We start from the raw sequence: 23,421 nt of genomic DNA on the forward strand, positions 1-23,421 counted from the left end.
TGTAGGGGGCATCTAGCGCCTCTCAGACTCCCCTCCTCTCGCCTCTTCCTCTCGGCACTCACTGCCACTACTGGGTCCAAGCAGCGTCTCTTGGGCCAACCCAGGAGGAAGCGGGGCATTTGGTGTGATTTCCTGAGGATTGTAACATGCGAGCTCTCTACGCTCACCAACAGAGAAAAACGCAACAGACTGTCTGTGCCAGGAGAGGAGAAGAGCCCTGGCTCACTCTATTTCAGCCTCTCAATAAGCCCACCGGGCTCACAATTATCCATCTATTCATTCATTTATTTCTTTTCTTCCAGTGTTGCTTTTTAATTTCATTAAATGCCGTCCTGGAGCAGCGGTGGCTGGCGCTTTGGGCTGGCGACACCCAGCTGGTTGATAGTGGCTTTAGTTATTGATTTATTGGATGTTTATCTCAAGGCCAAATGACATTTCACGCCATTGCCCCCCTCCTCCCCATAACACTGCACTCATGACGTGCCGTACCAACCACTCACCCCCCTCAAGGCCGCCTAATCTACATAGCCCCCCCGGTGGTGACACCCGGTGGTGACGGAATTACGGACGCGCACACGGAGACGTTAGTCTCCCGGGCAACACGGTAGACAATTATTTCAGAGCCGGGTGCCAGACAAATACAATCAATCACGGTAATTTCATTTCACCCTTTACCTGCCATCTGTTTACTCCGGCGAGGTTATGAGTTTAATCGTTATCACACGCCCCTGCGATGCTGCGGAAAACAGCCCACAGAAGAGGCCCCTCCGCGCGTCCTGATAAAATGTCATTACGCTAAATGCATTGTGGCTGCTTAAGGATTGGGTTACAAATCAAATTTGTCCCAAGAAGGGGGCGCAGATGAGGAAAGGGAGAGAGAGAGAGAGAGAGCATGAAAGTGAGAGAGAATGAAAGTGAGAGAGAGAGTGAGAGAGAGAGAGAGAGAGAGAGAGAGAGAGAGAGAGAGAGAAATGCGCTTTTTGCAGGCCACATCTTGAAAGACAATATGGAGGCAACAGGAGGAGAGATAGCCTTAAACAGACGCCTGTCCCAAGCACTTAACTCTTAACACTTTTGTACCTTTCCGAGCTACCGAAGCAGAAGCGACCTTTGTGTCAGCTTTATGACTTCATTGGGTTGGATATCGTCGAATAATGAAATCATTACTCATATCAGATGATCTAATCTGTGTAAACATTCGGTCCGTCTCAGAGATTGAGCCTAGGACTCCTTAAATTGTCACACAGAAGGCCACGTGTTGAGTCACTCGTTCAAGTCACACACGCCAACTGCCTACGCACTTCATTGTCCTGTTCATGAACACACTGCAGGTCTCTTTATTCTATTGTCACCATACCTGTTTTTGTTCTTTCTGTTTTACAAGGGCGAGTAATCTGCTTTTTTCTTCTCAAGACTGAAGCTTGTAATAATGGATATTTAAATGTAAAATCACTGAATTAATCTAGAATCGACACAAAGGAAGTATGCTTATATTCAAACACTATTGTTTAATAGTCTGTGAACAACCCTGAACACAGATTCTCTCCTGTGAACTTCAGATCTCGGATAAATAAGCCATCAAAATGATCTAATTTATGAGGGTAATTGTGAATGGCATGAATTCTAACCTAAATAGAGTACAGTAGAACATGAATTATTGTAGTGCAAAAGAAAGATGCAATTGCACACCAGTTAGTGATATTCATATAAACCAACATTAAAAAAAAAAAAAAAAAAAAAACATGTTAAGAGGGGAAAGCTTTATTTATTTCAAATATATTCTAAATTGAATTAGGAACTCTTTATGTCGAATGTCTGTGGCAATTGCAGACAGTGTTGATCCTAGATAGAAGGCCTACCATACCACAGCTCTAAAAATCTGCTAAAACGTGGAGAATTATCTGAAAAAAAAAAAAAAAAACTGTTAATGAGGAATGATATTTTGCCGTTCTCGTGACATGGTGTGAATGTACTGTCGTTTTCAAACACGATACTGTAGGCAACACAGTCATCAGTGTTTCTTTAAAGTTGTCTTATTTGATCATAATTCAAGTTCTCATGTAGGTTGACAGATGTGAAGAAAGCATAGGAAAAATGGGAGGGGGATTTTCACATTTTCACCATTCCAAAATCTTTGCCTATAGCCTCCAGAAGGACACATCTAACCCTGTAAACAATGTTTGGGATACACCACAAAACAGCCCACAGTTAGAACGTGGTGTGCAGCCTATCGTGCTGTTAGCTAAGCTGTCAGGTGTATGTAAAACGCCCCCAGATATTTTAACCATTACATATGCATTAACCGAACTAAAAAACAAAACCCAGGCAGCTGTATTAATTAGAGGTTTTTTTTGCAGGTCTTCCATTTCTCTACTGATCTCAACTTCGCCTTCCTATCCTCTTGTCTATCTCTGTCTCTCGCTCTGTCTATTTTTCACTGTATCTTTTTTTAACCCGCCTCTCCAGCAGATGACATGGAGGCTTCATTACCATGGAGAGACGTCACTTTATTTTTGATTCTCCTCGACACTCACTCTCTGCGAAATGCCATTTCGACAATAATTAACTCTGGCTGTAAATTTGTACGGCTGCGTGTTGCAAGCTAATTGTTGCTGAATTATTGAGAGGGAGTCGACCAGCCAAATGTAATGCAATTATCTGTCATGGTTCCAGGGCAGAATCCTGACGACCCGAGAAGTTGGCTTCTTTCCAAGTGATGCAGTGAAGCCTTGTCCATGTGTAAGCATAAATTCTTCATTGTTTGGTGCATATTATAATAATTGTTTAGACTGCGGCCTACAAATAAATACCCTTTATACGTTATGCTGCATATTGGTGTGAATGTATTGTTTTTTTAAAACACGATACCGTAGGCAACACATCTATCATTCAAAAATATTGAGCTCCTTACAAGGAAGAGAATTATCTGTTAAAATTAAATATCTGTTAATATAAAGAGGAATGATATTTTGCCGTTCTCGTTACATGGTGTGAATGTGTTTTTATTTTTTTTAAACGATACTGTAGGCAACACATCTATCATTCAAAAATTCTAAACTAAAATTGGCCTGAGGCAAGAAGAAAGGCATGTGCTCTGAGCCTTAACACATAAATTTGACCTCAGGGTCTGTCATTTCTTGCAAATATACATTGAAATATACAGAAAAAAAAGAATCCAGAGTGGAATGCTAAATAGAGTTCAAATGAAGTTATTTGGTTGTTCTACATTAGTGCACAGTCTCGGTGGTTATGGAGTGATTAGTGTTTTTTGTTGCTGTTTTCTGCTGCACAGGCAGTCCATGGCACGAGGTGTACAATCACAGGGTGTATGGCTGTGAAAATCTATTATCACTGTGCACACATTGCAACTGTGATAAGAAAGACATTTATGGCCTTTATGGGGTTAATTGGAAAAAACGCTTCTTGTTAGAGATTTGAAACTGGGCTACAGGCACAGAGCTCTGAGCCACAGAGAGGGCTACAGGGAGAGTAGGAGGGAAATCAGGAGGGAAGCAGTTTGATTAGAAATCTCTCTCTCTCTCTCTCTCTCTCTCTCTCTCTCTCTCTCTGCTCAGGTACCCAAACCTGTTGATTACTCGAGCCAGCCATGGTAAGTTGTCTTTGTTGTTGATCCCCATCCAATCCCTTTTCTCCCATTCAACAAAAACATGACACGGTTTCAAAAGGAGTCTGAAGCGCTGATGATGTCCTGACAGCTCTTTTTTTTGCGACGGATGGCATTAGGCTGTCACTGTTGAATGGACCCAGAGTGCATGCATTACAGAGTTTGTGGGTACTGCAGAGAGCCGCAGTGTTGTTTCAGTTCTTTTGACTCACACTTTTGAAAGCAATCGGAAAGTAGCCATTTAGAGTGGAATTTTTAAAGAAATCCGCCACGGCCCTCCTTACTTGGGCCAAGCAGGCTTCCCCCCCCCCCCCCCCCCCCTTTTGGTACTCTAAGTGGCCTCCCCAGTCAGAACGGCCTTGGTTTTAATCATAGACATATAAACATTGACCCTTTCTATTTCTTTTCTAATAGGCTAGTTAGGCTATGTCAATTTTCAAGACTTTACCAAAGACTTTCAAGGCCTGGGAAATAGGATTTTAAAATTCCATGACTTATCCAGGATTTCCATGATTGTCTATGGGAACACTGCATTTACTCTCTTATGTGTAAAACGACTACTTGTTTTAATCAGACATTAAATAATCTTAAAGTCTACAGGCTTACAAAGCCAGACAAATACAGAGCAACTATATAGTCTCTGGTTTTAACCATAGACGCTGTCTGGCCCTTGACCCTGGACCCTTGACCTTTGCAGGTTCGCTGGGCTGATGGAGCGGCTGCAGGCGGAGGCGGAGCTCAAGAACCGCGTCAACAGCACCTACCTGGTGCGGCACAGGAGTCGCGAGTGCACCGAGTACGCCATCAGCATCAGGTGAGTCTGCGGTCTAACACACGCCGTGTACGTACTTAGGCCTTGAAAAATTGACTAAACCTATATCCCATCTCTGGGAGATCCACCCTTCCCTACAGCATAGGGGTGGGTGACCCCCTTGGGTTCCTGCGGGGGAACCTTTTCTACAATTTGGTTCAGAACACCCTTCAGCTGATTGAGCCCTTGAGGAACATTTTGAATATTGACGCCAGGTGTCTTAGATTTGGGTCATGACTAAATCAGGGGCAGATCTCCAGTATCTTATCTTGGACTGTACGCTTGTAAATAGTAACGACCACGTCTGGTCAGATAAATTGCCAGGTCGTTGCGACATCCCAGGTCTTAGGGGTAAATCATTAACTCAACCGAGTCCTGTAACAATGTTTACGGTGACTGTGTGAACACTCCAGCTAGTTTTTTTTCTCTCTGAAAGGATTGAGGGTGAATTCAGCAATCAATGTGCCGCTGGAGAGCAGAGAACCTTCTCACAAAGTTCCTCCAGGAGTCGCGCACATTTAGCTTCCTTTCTCTCGACAGATGAGTTTCAGTGGACCCCTTTGCAGCAGAGACGAGGTCTTAATTGCCTCTGGGTTCGCCACGGTGCTGCTCTGAATAGAGCCAGAGAGTCTACCGATGATGATGACTCAAGGCTATTAAACCTCACAAAGACAGAGAGGAAAATATATGACGATTCAACATATTTATTGGAACTCCATTAGACACAAATGAGGGTGCATTGATGTAGACAGTAACTGGTTCTGCTGGGTTGGTGGAGTCAAGTGTTCGAAGGGCCGCTGAGATGAACCTGAATGGAACAGCTCATGGCTGCACTCATCAAAAGATAGGGCTCAGGGCAGTAGTTTCCCGAACGCTAAAAAGGACTTGAAATCGGTCGTAAGAGGGATCCTTGCAGAGCGGTTTCCCGACGCCGCACTTACGGCTATGATGAGTCTACGATGTCGCCAAAATCCACATAGGCCGTTAAGATACGTCGTTATCGGGAAACGAGGCTCAGGGCAGTAGTGTAGTCCAGGGTATACGCAGGTATACGGAGTATACCCACTTATTTATCAGACAGCATTGCGTATACCCACTTCTCAAAACAGGGCGTTTATCCTGTGCTGTATGGGCTGCTTAAAGAAATTAAGAGTATACCCACTTCTCCAGGGACTACTACACCACTGGCTCAGGGTAAAGCAGCCGTTCTTGAGACATGGGACAAAACACGTCCAGCAATCGTAACTGTCTTCAGGTTTAATAAATGCTATGAAGGATTCATTATAGAATGGATGTAACACCATTATCCTCAGTTTTATTAAGTCACATTATATCAAATGGTTAACATCTAATGACTTCTCACTTCAACTAAACTACTACTTCTCTTGCTACAACTAAAAAGTGTTTTTAAAAATGATTAAAAAGAGACTTTTTCATCAAATGCAACATTTAAACATTTCTTGTATGAGCAAGTTTGTTTTTGAAATGACACAAATTACATACGTTTTTTTTAGGTTACAGTTGTGTCACCATTTTTATCAACACTGACATTCATTAAAATGTAACACAATAAGGCAATATCAAGGGTAGCTGTCACTCTGAAGGACCCCTGGCCACATTTCACCTCTGCAGAACACATCAGTGTCAGTCAGGCTCTGATACGTTTTATAGTTTTGTCAATGCCGTCTTTAGATTTCTAAGGAAATAGTTTGAACATTTTTGATAACTTTATTACATGAAGATGAAAATTAACTTGTGTTACTGGTGTCTGATGATGCTGACAAAAAAACTCGAAGGGACATTCTGATAGAGAAGTTGGGAGGTTTTTCCAAAACATATCTCTGTAGATCAGTAAGACATACAGTACGTGCAGTGTAATTTATCATGTATTTTTTCCAATTTTGCATCTTATTTTTGTCATGTCTCAAGAATGACTGAAAGCATATGCATATATTCACTATTCAGTTATTGTTGAAACACACACACACACACACACACACACACACACACACACACACACACATACACATGCACACACACACACACACACACACACACACACACACAAACACTGCAAGTGAAAAGGGTATAGAGTAAACTTGCTGCTCTAAATTAAACTTTGGCATTTCAAATTAACAACGGGCACCCCTTTGGATATTTTCTTTCCAGCCTTTTCCACACAATATGGATTAGGGCTGTGATCAGAGGGCTTATTCTACAGTCAGGCCAATAAGAGTCTCATTACCGACAGTAATGAAGATGGGGTGGGGGGGGGGGGGGGGGGGGTTGTGTGGGGGAGGACAAAGATCTGTGCCTGCACCGCAAAATGGCCGACTTCATTTCTTAATGCCCAGTTGGTGGTGTGCTATAGCCCATATGTTGGTGTGCTCTCTGTTCTTCTTTCTTTCCTTTTTTCTTTCTTTTTTTTCATTCTTTCTTTCTTTCTTTCTTTCTTTCTTTCTTTCCTTCCTTCCTTCTCCCTTCGGCCTCCTTTTTTCCTTCGGCTGTCTCTCTCCTTCTGTCCACACTGGTTGGGCCAGGCCACCTCCGCTATGGTAAATACAGCACCACAGCATCTCACCCCCCTTATCGACCTCCCAGCCCTCCCTCCCTCCCTCCCTCGTTCGCTCCCTGTCAGAGGCTTTTCAGCCCATGCATTAAGGAGGCAGCTCTCTCCCAGGGGGGGAAAGGGCCGTATCGATCGCAATGATCGCCAGAAAATTACACTCATATATTATTTATCGTCCTCAGGTACAACAACGACGTGAAGCACATCAAGATCCTGGCCAAGGATGGCGGCTTCCACATCGCAGAGAATAAGAAGTTCAGGAGTATATTAGTGAGTGTGGTGGTTTTTATTTCCCTGCCTCTCTCCACGAGCCTCCGACCATCAAGGTCATTTCCTGAACTTGTTAGGAAAGGAAAATTAGTGCTTCTCCACATAGCCAGTGTTAGTCCCAGGCCTTGCACTTATTAAAGGTCTTACACCACTAATTTACTGGTCGTTGATGATGATGAGGTTTGGAAAGGTACAAAGGCATGGACTGATCCAGTATTTACTGATACTACGTTTGGACACGGCTTATGAAGATGGCCCAAGACATGGATATTAGTTTCTATATTCTCTCTCCTAAACTATACTATCTGTCATCCCCCCTCCTCTCTCTTTATCCCTCTCCCTTTCTCTCTCTTTCTCTCTCTCTCTCTGTCTCTCGCTCTCTCTATCTGTCTCTCGTTCTCTCTCGCATGCAGTTTGTTCTTGTAACATGCTTATGAGTTGCCAGTTATTGCCCCATCCATTTTACATTTAGTGGAGCCTCATAAAAGTGCCCAGTAAAGCTGATACTTTATACGGGAGCCGAGTGCCTCCTGTCATTTACTCTGGAAAGCAGCTTTAGATTCAATTTAGCAAATGCCACTTAAAGGCACATTATTGGATTGTGCATATGGCTGTCTTATCAAATCTTTTCAGGTATTTTCTTTGGGCCCTTGTTCCAGGGCTTTGACGTTTTAATGCAGTCAATAAGTATTTAGCCTGGCATGCTAGCAGGGACATGACAGCCAAGTTTGTCACTGTGGCATTGTTTGTATATGTACATGTGTAAGTCTATGGGATTGTGTGTGTGTGTGTGTGTACATACATTTGGCTTTGTGGTGTGTCCAACAGCCTGTGTGTGCATGCGCACATGTGTGTGTGTGTGTGTGTGTGAGTGTGTGTGTGTGTGTTTGCGTGTGCGTGTGTTTGCATGTGCGTGTGCGTGTGTTTGCGTGTGTGTTTGCGTTTGCGTGTGCGTGTGCGTGTGCGTGTGCGTGTGCGTGTGTGTTTGCGTGTGCGTGTCCGTGTGTGTGTGTGTGTGTGTGTGTGTTGCTTGTAACTGAGTTCTGTCTTGTGTTTTGCACGTGCTGCAGGAGCTGATAGAATACTACAAACACCACTCCCTACGGGAAGGCTTCAAAAGTCTGGACACCACACTGCAGTTCCCGTACAAAGAGCCCGAAAATGCAGTCATGCTCCGTGGCAACCGCCCTGGAAGCAACAGTGAGTGACCACCCCTCCCCTTAGCGCGCACACACACACACACACACACACACAATTTATCTCTCTCTGGCTCTGTGTCCACTGGCTTTTGCTCAGTGCATACTAAAGGTTTTCTCTTAACATTGACGTAACAGAGCTATCACAAGTGATTCAAGCATTTACCGCACTGAGGCGTGACCTGCGTCATGCATGTTAAGTGGAACGGAATATATAGAACGTTAGACTTTGCATTTGTAATGCTGCAGGTGTCATGGAGGGCAATGAAAGCTATGCATTTACATTACAGAAACACATTCAGCCTGTGTCTGTCTGAAATAACTGAAGGCATACACTCTGGCAGATTTAAAGAGGTAAATAGGTGACTTTTATATGCCAGTGTTGAGCCCCTTACGGGCTTAACCTGTATTTCGTTATCACTCACTACAACCTTCGTCTGGTGTGATGTGGTACTCAATGAGGTGTTTATAGCCTGTGTCACTTCTGCCCTGCCCTGATGGTAGTGATGTACCTTTGTGATGACTTGCAGAATTGAGGAGGTTTTTAAAGGTGCTTCTTAGTATAGGTCTTTCTGGCACATCAGGGTCAGGTTGATGTGAAAAAGAAAAAAATCGTAGTCTTTTCTTTTTAGTCATGCTGTTTTGTAGGGGTTGCGAGGTCCGTTGCTATGGAAGCGCAAGCTGGAAAGTTTTGTCATTAAATAGTTGGAGCTCTCCGAATCCTCCTGTGAGCACGGCACAAATGGACAGCCCTGTCCTGGTTTACCCATCTGACCAGCAGCAATAAACAGGAAAAACAAACAAAGCCAATGAAAGCCAGGCCACCATGCAGGTGATCGCACAGCAGGGATGCCATCAGCGGTCAGCACATCTCATTGTCCAGTCCCATGCTCAAGAGGCACTCTGTTTTAGAAAACACACAAGGACATTCTGAAGAAGAAATATGGAGGCTTGGGTAAAGTAGAGATTTACAAAACAGTCACAGTCGAGCCTGTCGGGCAATTGCAGGTACAGTAGCTGTAAATGTTATGGGATTTGGGGCTCCATCTATCACATTCACATAAAAACATAGGAAAGAACAGGAATCCACTGCTGTTGATAAGCCCTATTTCGATTTAGTGGATCATTTGTATTCAGTATTCAGTATTTATTCAGTAGTAGTGTCTCTCGACGATGAAATGCTTAAACGTGTTGGCGGGGTGCCGTTAGCGTTCGTTGTAGCCACGGGTTTTGACTGAGAGTTTGTGACGCATGACAATGAGTGCTTAGATGAGATCTCATTGTGGTGCCATATGTCACTGTGTGCCGGCTGGGAGAGAGAATACGCACGCCGAATTCCTGGGGGTCGCATTGCTAAGCAAGGGGGAGAATGTAGCCACCGCGCAGCAACGCCATGCTCATTTAGAAGGCGCTTGTCATTCAAAAATGTTCATTTATTTAGACAAACAAAAGCAAAACAAAAAGAAGGTGGATGGGAATGAGAGTGTGCCAGCCCCAAATCAGGTTGCCAGTGGCAGCTGGCATTGTGGGATGTCTTTCTGTCTCTCTCTTTAGATTTTTTTGCCTTTCTATTAGCCTCTCTTTCTTTTTCTTTCTTTCTCAGTCTCTCTCTCTGTGCTATCTTTTTTCTCTCTCCCACGCTCCCAAGGTCCTCTGTCATGAAACAATGCAACGCATGTATGTTTTTTTCCCATCCTCTCTCCCGTCGCTTCCCCTGGCATCTATGGTTGACGTTTACTCATGAATGCTAATAGCATTTTTTTTTTTTGCGAGTGCGTTCGTTCTGCACGAACACCTGGAGACGTCTAGCACCCGAATCAGAATAACCCGGTTTGATCGGGCACGTCGCCAGGTGGGCTTCCCTCTCCACCATTTTAATATCCAGCTTATTAAAGGCAGATTGTCTCTGTATAATAATAACAGTCGAGCGCCTGGTTAAGCCATAGCTCTGGCGCTACTGGAGGAGAGGAGAGGAGCTAATATGATGTACAGGTAGTTAAAATGCAGCTGGGGATCCGTTCCTCCTCCTCCTCCTCCTCCTCCGCCACCCCACCCTCACCCCCATCACCAGCACCACCACCCACACCCTCCGACTGGGGTGGTGGTCAGTGTTTGTGCTCCCTCTCATTAAGGCCATGGCACACACATGGGCTCCGTGTCTGCAAATTAGTTTTCTCTATAATAAGGAGGAAGCATGAGAAAGGGATGGAGGTGGAGGTGGAGATGGAGGTGGAGATGGAGGTGGAGAGGGAGGTGGAGAGGGAGGTGGAAGGGCTGATGGTTTATGCTGGTGGTGGTGGGGGCCTCCTCCACCTCTTTCTCTTCTATATAATAATAATCTCAGCAGCCAGCAGGGGTCTGCCTGTCTTGAGGCTCCTATTGGTAATACACTGAGGGAGGAGGGAGGCAGCTGCTGGGGTGTCAGATTCTTAATTCTGGAATATTCTGCATTATGAATAAGAGTCAGCAACACATGTACACATACACACTTACAAACACACACACACACACACACACACACACACACACACACACACACACACACACACACACAGACACACAGACACACAGACACACAGACACACACAGACACACACAGACACACACAGACACACACAGACACACACACACAACAGACAAAACCCTGGAGACTATGGTGGAATGCTTTACGGTGTCAGAGTGTTTGCATGTGCTTGGTGTGGGTGGTTAGGGTGGTAACAGAAAGGTTCTGAAGTCCCCTGAAACACGTTTCATATGCATTACACACACACACACACAGACACACACACACACACACACACACACACACACACACACACACACACACACACACACACACACACACACACACACACACACACACACACACACACACACACAAACACACATCACCTTTCGCAGAGAGTGGACAACCAATGGATGCAATGCCTCCATGTGTGAGGGCACTGACATCACAGGGGTGTGCGGCTGCCAGGAAAGGGGGCTTCTGGGGGAAATATGGCAGTGAGCTCATGAATACATGCATACAGACTCCTGCTCACCAGGAGAGAGAGAGTGAGAGAGAGAGAGAGAAAGAGAGAGAGAAAAAGAGAGAGAGAGATGGAGGGAGGCAGAGAGAGGGAGAGCGAGAGAGAGGGATGGAGGGCTGGAGAGAGAGATGGAGAAAGAGAGAGAGAGAGCGAGAGAGATGGAGGGAGAGAAAGAGAGGCAGAGAGAGGGAGAGCGAGAGAGAGGGATGGAGAGAGAGAGAGAGCGAGCGAGAGAGAGAGAGAAAGAGAAAGAGAGAGACAGAGAGAGGGAGAGAGAATGGAAGTTAGGCAGGGGATTAGAGTTAGAGAGAAATGCCCGCGGACGTCTCTGCAGAGGACAGAGTTTGACCTCAGTATCAGTATGAAGTGAGCGAGAGAGGATGAAAGCGTGTATGTGAGAGAGAGAGAGAGGGAGACGGAGAGGGAAAAGACAGCTCCAGGTGTGGGTGGAATGAGAGATGCTGTGTGCCGTGCGTTGTATCTTCTTAAAAGGAATCCCTGTCTGAATCATAGAATGGTGAATGTGCCTAATACAACGTAACATTAAATATGCATCTACAATAATACTGTTTTGGATCTAAAGGAAAGAACGTTTTCTAGAACTTTCCCATGTGGAATAGAGAAATAAAAGACACATAAACCTTCTCAGATGAAAAAGTCTGTTGTCAGGCAGTGTTATATTAACTGTGCACCTTATTGGTTTTGCTTTGGGAACGGCATATGGGTTATAGACCAGGCAAAACTGACGATCAGGAGATTCCTTTGGTGCTCTGGTGTGTTTAGTTTGGCCTGGGGGCCGATCCCTTTTATCTTTATTGTTGTTTCATACAGTTCTATCCTGATGATGTCATCTAAATCGCTCTCTTCCTCACCATCTGTACTCTTATCTCTTTTTTTTCCCCCTCCGAATTCTAAATACAATTCAAAGTCTTATCAGATATATACGGTTGACAATAAAACAATCTTTGCACTGGAAAAACGGCAATGAAAGATATCTTATCTGATAGCCAGATAGCCTCTGTGTTGTTTTTGTATGAGAGCTGGAACACAGGAGAGAAAAAAACAAAAGAAACACATGACCACCAGCTGGAAGGTGTTTGCTGTTGGCTTCAGCACTGGCTTGCCTCGCACGGATATTTGCCAGAGACTTTGAATACTGCATTGGCTGGGGTGGCCGGGTTGGGGGGTGGGGGGGGGTGGACTGGGGGCAAATATATTGTGTGTTTGTTGACACACGGTTGGATTAGTAGCGTGGGGAGGGTTAGCAGTCAGATGGGAAGTCAGATGGTGTGAGGGATCGTGCTTCACTGCTGGTACTGCTAGCAGGTGCACACATGCCGGGACTTTGTTTTGAGGAAGAAACAACCCTCTCCATCTTTTCTTTCTTTCTTCTTTTTCTCTATGTTGTCCACTTAAACCAAAGTCATACACATTCTGTTTGTTTTCTCCTCTCTGTCCTGTCTTTCTTTTGGGGGGTATTAACAGAAGAACGAACTGTGTGTTTAAATTCAAATGGCAACACCAACCGAAATCCCATAATATCCCTCTCCCTCTATAGCGTCTGAAAGGAATCATTGCTCCAGCCACAGCTGAATGTGTGAGGGGCATGCGGAATGCTGATTGGCTCAGATTTTTGGCTGCTTTTTCCTGCTATTGTCCTTGTCAGCAAGCTCATGATTTAACCAGCTTTCTAACTTTGAGTTTCGATTACAAATGCCTCTTTTTTTCTTTTTGCTTCTCGCCTCTTCTCTCTCTCTTGCTTACTCTCTATCTATGCCCCCTCTCTCTCTCTCTCTCTCTCTGTCTTTCTCTCTGTCTCTCACTCTCCTCCTTCTCTCTGCCAACCTTGCTCTGCTCTGCTCTGCTCTGCTCTGCTCTCCTGGCTGCAGCCTCTCTCCTCTGCGGACTCTCTTTTGTGAGTCCGGCCGGCTACAGCTTTGTCCCTCCCTCCACCGCCCCCTTCTGGTCAGGTACAGGTACTGCTTTTACTCTCCCTGTCATGCCAGGCTCCTCTGCAGCCTGCGCAATCTGCACCTCCCTACCCTCACATCAGTGGTGGTCCGTCAGGGCCTTCAAGGCCTTCTCTGCTGGCCTAAACATAATCAGAAAGTAAATGTAATAAAATAAATTTAATTTCAATATTTTCTTTTCATAAATATGTATTTAATTATTCCCCATAGTCCATTATCTTCATTGTATAGCTTCCAGCGTTGTTTATTTATGTTAGAGCTTTCATCCAATCATATTTCAGCTATCATGTGTTGCTACGCTCAAAGAAATCTTCCCCGAGAACAGAAATCTTCCCTGAGGCCTTCAGAATTCACATTGAAGGCCCGTGTAAATCTGATTGGTTATCACAACTGGCTGTTTCAGTTCATTTAAGTTGAATGAACTGAAACAGACAGTTGTGACAACCAATCAGATTTCGAGTTGGCGATACTGGGCCTTCTAGAAGGCCCGGAAGATTTCTCTCCTCGCGGTGAACGTGACACGTAAACGTCCTTTGATTGGATACTGAGGCAGACCGGTGCAGTGCTTCAGTGCTCAGTTTAGCTGGCTAATGCGAAAACGACGTACATCGTTTCAATGCTTATTATGCTAGTTGTTTCAATTGGTAAGACTAAATATAATTACATTAACCAACTCAAATAAACTAGTTTACACCAACTTGATAATTCCAGTTTTTGATACAATTACAACGCCATTTTCAAGACGGAACTTTCAAGAAAAACTGGATATCGTGAGGATGGGAAGTTTAATGAAACTGCTTTGCAGGTGGGACAAACTTGTTAAAGCTCACATAGGCTACTTTCGGTGGACTTAAAACTAATCCCTGAAAATCGCCTTTTATTTTTAAGTTGTGACAGTAATATCCAAGCGATCATATAACTGAGAGTTTACTACTATTAATGTATTGTTAATACGGGTGTATTGATTTTAAATGCTCCGGAAATATGAATAAAGTCTGTTGTACGCGACTATGTTAAGGTGATGCAATGCTCACTTATAGGCTACTGCCTTTCTGTATAAATATAATGGTTCGATAGCCATGGCGTCATAATGATGGTATTAGGAGGTGGATTCACTCAGTTTAACATCGTGTAGGACATCGCTGAAGGCCTAGTCGTGAAATGCACGGACCGCCACTGCCTCACATAGGTCACCCGCTTAACCCTGCCCTGCTCATTCACTGCTCAGTACTATGAACCTGCCATCTCCTCTCCCTTTATGTTTGTGTGTCAATGTGTGTGTGTGTGTGTGTGTGGGTGTGTTTGTTGTATGTGTCTTTGTGTGCATATATGTGTGTGTGTGTTGATGTGTTTGTTGTGAGAGCTGTACTTATCATGAAACGGCCTAGCAGAAAAAGAACAAAGAAAAGCCAACCAACAACGACGTGATTTTGAAGACATGATGTGTGGCTATGGATACCAGAGCAGACAGAAAGGGGGACTAAATATATCCGCCCCCCCCAAATTAGGGCCTGATCTGTCGTTACAAGTTTTTTGCTGAGCTAAATGAGTGTGAATGAAGCTGCTGAGCTGACACATGCTGCACCTCAATCACAGAAGGCACTCCAGCCTGATTGGAGCCGCTCCAGTTCGGCACTACTTAATCATTTGTTCTGGAGAGGCCCCGTGCTCGAGGCCACTTAAAACCCTTATAAAACAAGTGGCACGGGGCATACAGCATAAGCACTTGTAAAACACCAGTTGATGTGGTATCTGATGTCACACTCGGCATTCATCATGGGACAAAATAAGGCCTGGAAGAATTTATGATAGAAGTTTTCAAAGCTCTCTCACACGTAGACTTCTTAAAAGAAAACAAAAGCCTTTCAGACTGTCTTGTACATTAGCATAGCAGGTTCTCATAGCACAGCAAAGAAAAAGGAGATGAATGCTCCAATATGTTATCTTGTTACATTTACATTTAAATTTAGTCATTTAGCAGACGCTTTTGTCCAAAGCGATATACAAGGGAAAGAACAGTCAAGCTAAGAGCAATAAAACCTGGTTTAACAATAATTACTGCTTTTTTTTTGTTTGTTTTTCAAGAAATAGAAAACGACATAGAAAAAAAAAAGAAGTCCGGGACTGTCACTGCTTAAGTGCAAGTTAAGCCAAGGTGCCAGTTAGGAAGGGAGGTGCTCTCTGAAGAGTTGGGTAGATTGTTAGATTCGTGTGTGGAGAGGGTCCATCTTGTGTGGGGAGTGAAGGTGTCCGTCTTGTCTTCTGTCCCTCCGTGTGTTTATTCCCCTCCCCTCCTCCTCTCCCTCCTTTCTCTTTCTGCCCTCTGTTTTCCTGCATGCTCTCATCCACTCACTCACTCACTCACTCTCTCATCTCTGTGTGTCTGTCCGTGCAGTGTTCACCCCTAAAGTGATCGGCGTGGCGATCGCACGCTACGACTTCAGCTCTCGAGACACACGGGAGCTCTCGCTGCAGGAGGGAGACGTGGTGAAGATCTACACCAAGTCTGGGGCCAATGGCTGGTGGAGGGGAGAGGTCAATGGCAGGGTGAGTATGTGCATCTGTGTGTGTGTGTGTGTGTGTGTGTGTGTGTGCATCCTTGCGTATGTGTGTGTGTGTAAATGTGTGAGTGTATGTGGGCGTGCATGCATGCTTTCGTGTCTGTGTGTTTGCTTGAAAGTACATCTGTGTGTGTGTGTGTGAGCGCTTGTGTGTGTGTGTGTGTGTGTGTGTGTGTGTGTGTGTGTGTGTGTGTAAGATATGTGATACATATGTGGTGCAAAGTGCATCTCTATGTATGAGTGTGTGTTCATATAAGATGGTGAGAGAGAAGGATAGAGAGGAAAACAGAGAGTGATAGAGCGAGATGGAGAGGGAGCGAGAGAAATGAAGGAAGTGGATAAGCTGAGGTAACGAGCGTGCACTTACTCTCTCTCACACACACACACACACACACACACACACACACACACACAGCCACACACACACACACAACACAATTACTGTGGCCAATGTTTGGTCTCTTTATGCAAGGCTCCTCATTTCACACACTGCCTATATTCGACAAAAGGGAACATTTGAGACATGGAAATAAAGTGCTGCCAGGGATGGAGAGGAGGAGGGAGAAAAAAGGCACTCTCTGAAGTGGCTGAAAGCGTAGGCGGTGGCGGCGTCCAATTCACTGGCAGATATGACAGGAATTTACACTAAGCCCAACAGGGCTTATTTGTGCTTAAAATTCACTGGTCTGTCAAATGTGTTCACCCTGCTCACGATCCTGCCATTAAATGGATTCATTTCAGGGCGGCCATGCCGCTTGGCTTTGCAGAATGAAACATTGCATGTGTCTCTGTGTGTGTGTGTGTGTGTGTGTGTGTGTGACGAAAATGCTTACGATTGTTAAGCATTACTCGCTTAAGATAATGGTGACTTCTTGGCTTGTCTAAGTGTGTCTGAGTGCCCTTGTGACCATTAGTCAAGGCTTTATCAGCCACAGTGGCTGGCCATTACCGTCTGTTTATCTGGGCAGAGACCTGCAACCTATCTTGAAATCAGACGTTGGGTGTGCATGTGTGTGTACATGTGCATTTCTGTTTTGTGAGTGTGTTTGTGTGTGAGTGTGTGTGTGTGTGTGTGTGTGTGTGTATGATGGTTGGGCTCAACACGTCCCAATCGCTCTGATGCTCCAGCTCTGCTCAGCCTGATCACAGCAGTGTGGCTGGAGCCAGTAACCCATGACACCCAGGACCAGGAGCAATGGACTGTGACGAGTGCCACCACGTCTGCCAACAAACGGACCGTCAAAGGGAGAGAGAGAGGGAGAGAGAGCGAGAGAGAGAGGAAGAGAAAGAGAGAGAGAGAGAGAGGAAGAGAGAGGAAGAGAGAGGCAGAGAGAGGCAGAGCGAGAGAGAGAGAGAGAGAGAGAAGGAGAGAGAGGGAGAGAGGGAGACTAAGAGAGAGAGAATGAGAGAGAAAGAAAAAGAGAGATAGTTCAGTGGTGGTTTTTATCGCCTCTCTTCAGACACACACACACACACACACACACACTGACACACACACAACCTGTCTGACCTCCCTGTCCTCTGCTGTGTCCCCTGTTTTCCATCACAGGTGGGTTGGTTCCCCTCGACCTACGTGGAGGAGGGAGAGGAGTGAGGAGAGTCATCATCATCATGAAGAGAAAAAAAGAGAATCAACGCAACGCAACGCAACATGAGCGAGAGTCAGAGAGCGACCAGCAGAGGACAACATGAGTGAGAGCCAGATAGAGGGACCAGCAAAGGACAACTGCACCACTGGCATTGTTGAACTGAGCCCGAGGTCTTCACCCCCTCAGTGGGAAGGGGTGGGGTGTGGGGCAGTTCTAAGCAGTTCTATACATGGTGCTCCCCTCCCCTGCCCTGCCCTGCTCTTCTCTTCTCTCCACCCTGCCCTACCCAGCCCCTATGCCCCAGCACTCCCACCCCCAGCAGCAGAACCTTCTGCCTCTCCCCGGGCCGCCTGTCATCCAGGGGCGCGTGGTGAGACGGAGAGGGCCGGAGGGGTGTGACGTCCGCTGACAGGTTAATGGCCGCGTGACGCCTCCGCTGGGAAGTTCTGCCAGCCACGCACACTCTCTCCGTGGCAGACGCTGACACACACACACACACACACACACACACACACACACACACACATACACACGCACACTCACTTGGGCACACAAGCACTCATACAGACACACACACACACACACACACACACACACACAATCCATGGGCAAACACGCACACACAATCTCAGACAGACACACTCACACACAGACACAGACAGAGACAGAGACAGAGACACACACACCTTTTCCAGATGCCCAGGGTACCTCCCTCCTTCTCCATCATCTCTATTTAAATGCCAACGTTCCACTGCACTGAGCAGAGCTGAGCAGGGGGGAGAGACAGAGAGAGAGAGAGAGGGAGAGAGAGAGGGGGAAGAGAAAGAGAGAGAGAGATAGAGAGGGGGAAGAGAAAGAGAGAGAGGGGGAAGAGAAAGAGAGAGAGGGGGAAGAGAAAGAGAGAGAGGGGGAAAGAGAAAGAGAGAGAGGGTGAAGAGAAAGAGAGAGAGGGGAAAGAGAAAGAGAGAGAGGGGGAAAGAGAAAGAGAGAGAGGGGGAAGAGAGAGAGGGAGAGGGAGGGAGGTCCTGAGAGGCTGGTTGTTTTTAGCACACTCACTGATAACGTCATCTTGTCCTGACCTTGCCTGAGTCCCTTCTTACCTGGCTTATTATTGATGACTTCACCCATCTCCCTAACTCCCACCCTACACACCTCTCTGGAGGCAAAGGCAGGGAGAATCCCCTACACACACACACACACCCTGAACACACACACACACAACCGGAAACACACACACACAGAACAGTAACCCCACCACCTCAACTCAGTACAGATTAAGATCACAGTTTGCCGGAAGATAACTGCACCGGGGCATACACAACACACACACACACACACACACACACACACACACACACACAAACACAAACACAGTCACAAACAGTACACCCACAGTACACACAACAACACAAACACATGCAGACGATAAATACTCCTTCTCCACCTCCATTATTTATCTGCACTCCTTTTTTTCTCTACTCCTCTTTTTATCACCCTCACCATTTTTCATCACTTCAAAAGGGAGCGGCGGGAGAGGGGGGGGGCGGGGGGGGGGTTGCCTATTGTGTTCTGTGGTCTTTTGTTTGTGTTTTTCCATCTCTCTTTTTCTCTAGGAGCACTTATCTCTTGAGAGGCATGGTGGGCTGTGGGCTGTCTCGCTGGCTTTATCTGATCTCGGCTATTAGCACGTATTCGGAGAACGCGCCGTGGCTGAGTGGCGATAGTCTAGTCCAGACAAAGAGCTAGGCGGCTGATGGGCCAACCTTAGCCGGGTGGCCGGTGAGACTGCTGGGACTTATTCGATTACGGCTGCAACAGAAGCCCACTTTTGGTAGAGATTCACGGCCGCATTTAGAGGCGCATGTAGAGAGTTCCATGTTGCCGATGCGTCTGCTTCTTTAAGTCACCTCTGCGGCTGCCCATGCCGGGCCAGTAGCAGTCACACTTGCGGCTGCAGCTAGGAGGTCTGCTGTTCCAAGTCGCAGCCCGATCCCTAAACGCAGACCCAGGTGCAGACTCTGTTCACAGCCATGCATGTGAAAGCAGCTGCAATGCACTGCACTGCACTGCCCTGCACTGCACTGCACTGCCCTGCCCTGCCCTGCACTGCCCTGCACTGCCCTGCCCTGCCCTGCCCTGCCCTGCCCTGCCCTGCCCTGCCCTGCCCTGCACTGCCCTGCCCTGCCCTGCCCTGCCCTGCCCTGCCCTGCCCTGCCCTGCCCTGCCCTGCACTGCACTGCACTGCCCTGCCCTGCCCTGCCCTGCCCTGCCCTGCCCTGCCCTGCACTGCCCTGCCCTGCCCTGCCCTGCCCTGCCCTGCCCTGCACTGCACTGCACTGCACTGCCCTGCCCTGCCCTGCCCTGCCCTGCCCTGCCCTGCCCTGCCCTGCCCTGCACTGCCCTGCCCTGCCCTGCCCTGCCCTGCACTGCACTGCCCTGCCCTGCCCTGCCCTGCCCTGCCCTGCCCTGCCCTGCCCTGCCCTGCCCTGCCCTGCCCTGCCCTGCACTGCACTGCACTGCACTGCACTGCCTGCTCTACCCTGCCCTGCCCTGCCCTGCCCTGCCCTGCCCTGCCCTGCCCTGCACTGCACTGCACTGCACTGCACTGCACTGCCCTGCCCTGCCCTGCCCTGCCCTGCCCTGCCCTGCCCTGCACTGCACTGCACTGCACTGCACTGCACTGCACTGCACTGCACTGCACTGCCCTGCACTGCCTGCTCTACCCTGCCCTGCCCTGCCCTGCCCTGCCCTGCCCTGCCCTGCCCTGCCCTGCACTGCACTGCACTTCACTGCACTGCACTGCACTGCACTGCCTGCTCTGGCCTCCGGTGGGGATCCTATTAGATATTACAGGCAGTGCCTTCTTAATCCACTAATGAGGGGGGATTTACACACATTTGAGGGAATAATTGCCCGACACGGAACAGTTTCAGAAACACAGTCAGCCGGATAATTCACTGTAATTGCTGCCCGGCAGAATTCTTTTTTCCTTTTTTTTCTCCATTCTTTCAATCTATTTTCTTTTTTTTCATGTAATTATTGTTGTTCTGAGAAAGAGACCAAACCGGTGATGCTAGATCAGTGAAGGTTGAGTGTATGTAGCGACAAGGCCACATACAGATATCACTTTGTGTGTTTGTGTGTGTGTGTGTTTGTGTGTTTGTGTGTGTGTGTGTGTGTGTGTTTGTGTGTTTGTGTGTGTGTGTGTGTGTGTCGGCGCGTGTGGTGTTTCTTGCCCCCTGGTCTTGAAAACTGTAACCGTTGTGAAGCACTGCCTCTGTCGGGCTCACCCCAGGGGCTCAGTTAAATAAGCAGCCCGTGTGTGTGTGTGTGTGTGTGTGTGTGTGTGTATGTGTGTGTGTGTGTGTGTATGTGTGTGTACCCCAGGGGCTCAGTTAAATAAGCAGCCCGTGACTCGCTCTCAGCCGCCACGCTTTGCCTTCTGGGTAACTGCTGACTGACTCACCCAGCGAGTTGGGCTTCCTGTTCCTGATGGGCAGCACCCCAGATGCACCCCTTCCACCCAAAACACACACACACACACACAACAAAACACACACAGAGACACAACAAAACACACACACACAGAGCCAGAACAAAACACACACACACAGAGAGACACAACAAAACACACACACACACAGAGACACAACAAAACACACACACACAGACACAACAAAACACACACACACAGACACAACAAAACACACACAGAGACACAACAAAACACACACACACACAAACACACACACACACACACACACACACTCTCTCACAGACACGTAACAAAACAAAGCGAAAACAAACAGCCCTCTTTTTTCATTAACACGCCCGAGTACAAACAGACAGAGAGCTTTTATCTGGGGCTTGTTGTTGCTACCCACTCCTGCTGTCAGATCGGTCTCTCCCACCACTGGGACTCGGAGAGGGAGGAGGCAGGTGACAGAGGGCTGGGGGTGCTGTGGGGGTGCTGTTTGGGGGGGGGTTGGGGGGGGGGGGGGGGTAGGGGGGTGCAAACTCTGGAGCCTGTGGAGGACGGTAACACTGAGAGCTAAAGGAATAGCAGAGCAGCGAACACCTCACTGTTGGCATGGACAACATGAGGAACACCGGCTCTTGCTCTTGGTGTTGCCATGGATCTTTCTCTATGGCAGGTTGTCTGAATGCAGCCCTAGCCACCGACCCCCCCCCCCCCCCCCCCACACACACACACACACACACACACACAATATACTGTGGTGTGAATGGCGCTGTGTGTGGGTGTGTGGGTGTGTGTGTATGAGTGTGTGTGTGTGTGTATGAGTGTGTATGAGTGTGTGTGTGTGTGTGTGTGTGTGTGTGTGTGTGTGTGTGTGTGTTTGTGTGTTAGGAGCCTAAAATGCACGCATAAGTCACATTCACTCCGTATGATATGCAAACATATAGTCATGTTCAGCTCAGATCTATTTTTTTTTTAAAAGCACATAGTAGCATTCTTGTGGCAGGCTAAGTGAGCAAAATGTATAGTATAGGATTGCGAAGATTCAATGTCAGTCCACCATCTTTGAATCAGTTGGTTTGTGGACACTCAACCACACCTTGTGTTTCTCAACGGTGAGATGTTTGTGTGTGTGTATTTCTCCACTCACAAGTGCTGTGTGACCTATTCACTCATTCACATGTTTACAGGGAAATTCACTTGATGGATTTTGTGATGTTTTGAGAGATCACTGTATTGATTGTTTAATGTAAAGACTGTAAAGGTTATTGTAGTTTTTGTTATTTTGTGTTAAACTAAGCTATTTTCTTGGTCACCTCGATACAGCCTTTGTGTTGTGCGGGACGTTCTTGCTTAGAAGATGTGATTTTCATGTTCAGTTAAATGGAGAAATATTGATTATATGGAATATGTATATGGATATTTGATTTTTTTACAAAAGCATATGAAGAAGATGATATTGAAGTGTTGGTAATGTTATGATGTTGGTGAAGAATTTTACAGATGGCATTGTGCTCCTTTCCTATTTGGTTCTCAATACTTGCAGTGCCGAATAGTAGCCACTAGGTGTCAGCCCTATTGGAAAATCGGCATGCCCTTTTTGTCTTGTTGTCAAGGAGCTGTGACAGGTCTCTCTCTTACCCCAATCCACTTCCTCCAGTTTCCAGCATCCAGGCCAGCTAATGGCAAAGAGCTGTGTCTGCCTAAATACCTTCATTAGCCTCCAATCTGTTCCTATGCCATGGCACCAAGGAAAACCTGTTGAGTCGCCTTTCCGAAATAATAGGAAGTTATTTTGTTGTTGGATGTTTTGACAGTCCGAGGCTCCTTTTGGCCGATTACCTGAGGCTCTGGCTTGCGTGGTAAGCCCTCACAAGGCAAACCCATCGCCATCCATCATATTTATGGATTTCCAATAATGATTCTGTTTTGCCAGACCCCTTTTTTGTGTGTCAGATTCATTTTTGTTAATCGCACAAGGATTTGTATGTCTCTCTCCCTCTCTCTCTCTCTCTCTCTCCCTCTCTCTCTCTATCTGTTTTCCCCCTCTCTCTCACTCCCTCTGCCTTGTTCTCCTATGCCATTTGTAAGCGGCTTGTGCTGCTCCGCGTTAAATCCGGAGGGGATGAAGGAGCGGGGAGGTTGTGGCCTGTGTCTGTAGCCGCCGTCCTTCCGTTGCGGTTGCGGAGGGGAGGGATATGCAGCGGAATTGGTTTTCTAAGCTTCTGCACCGGTAATCTGTTCCCACTCCTCTTCCCTGAGAGATGAACTCTGACTGAGGGGGATTTAGAGGGGCTTCCACCTATGGCGCTATATATATATA

At 46.8% G+C, this 23,421-nt stretch overlaps 1 protein-coding gene across 1 annotated transcript in view; it reads left to right on the plus strand.

Annotated features, from left to right (window-relative positions):
- LOC308377963 (guanine nucleotide exchange factor VAV3-like) overlaps positions 1-17,832 on the plus strand; it is a gene marked incomplete at its 5' end in the record, with an annotated part of 89,646 nt that extends 71,814 nt beyond the window's left edge. The window contains 8 exons of the mRNA XM_080854750.1: positions 2,674-2,739; positions 3,576-3,610; positions 4,323-4,439; positions 7,188-7,275; positions 8,346-8,475; positions 13,390-13,470; positions 15,866-16,017; positions 17,581-17,832. Coding sequence (XP_080710876.1) covers positions 2,674-2,739; positions 3,576-3,610; positions 4,323-4,439; positions 7,188-7,275; positions 8,346-8,475; positions 13,390-13,470; positions 15,866-16,017; positions 17,581-17,625 — 714 coding nt within the window. The 3' untranslated portion in view covers positions 17,626-17,832. The remainder of the gene's footprint in view (positions 1-2,673; positions 2,740-3,575; positions 3,611-4,322; positions 4,440-7,187; positions 7,276-8,345; positions 8,476-13,389; positions 13,471-15,865; positions 16,018-17,580) is intronic.
- Positions 17,833-23,421: the final 5,589 nt, after the last annotated feature.

Source organism: Sprattus sprattus (genome assembly GCF_963457725.1).
Source record: "Sprattus sprattus genome assembly, chromosome: 17".
Lineage (NCBI taxonomy): Eukaryota > Metazoa > Chordata > Actinopteri > Clupeiformes > Clupeidae > Sprattus > Sprattus sprattus.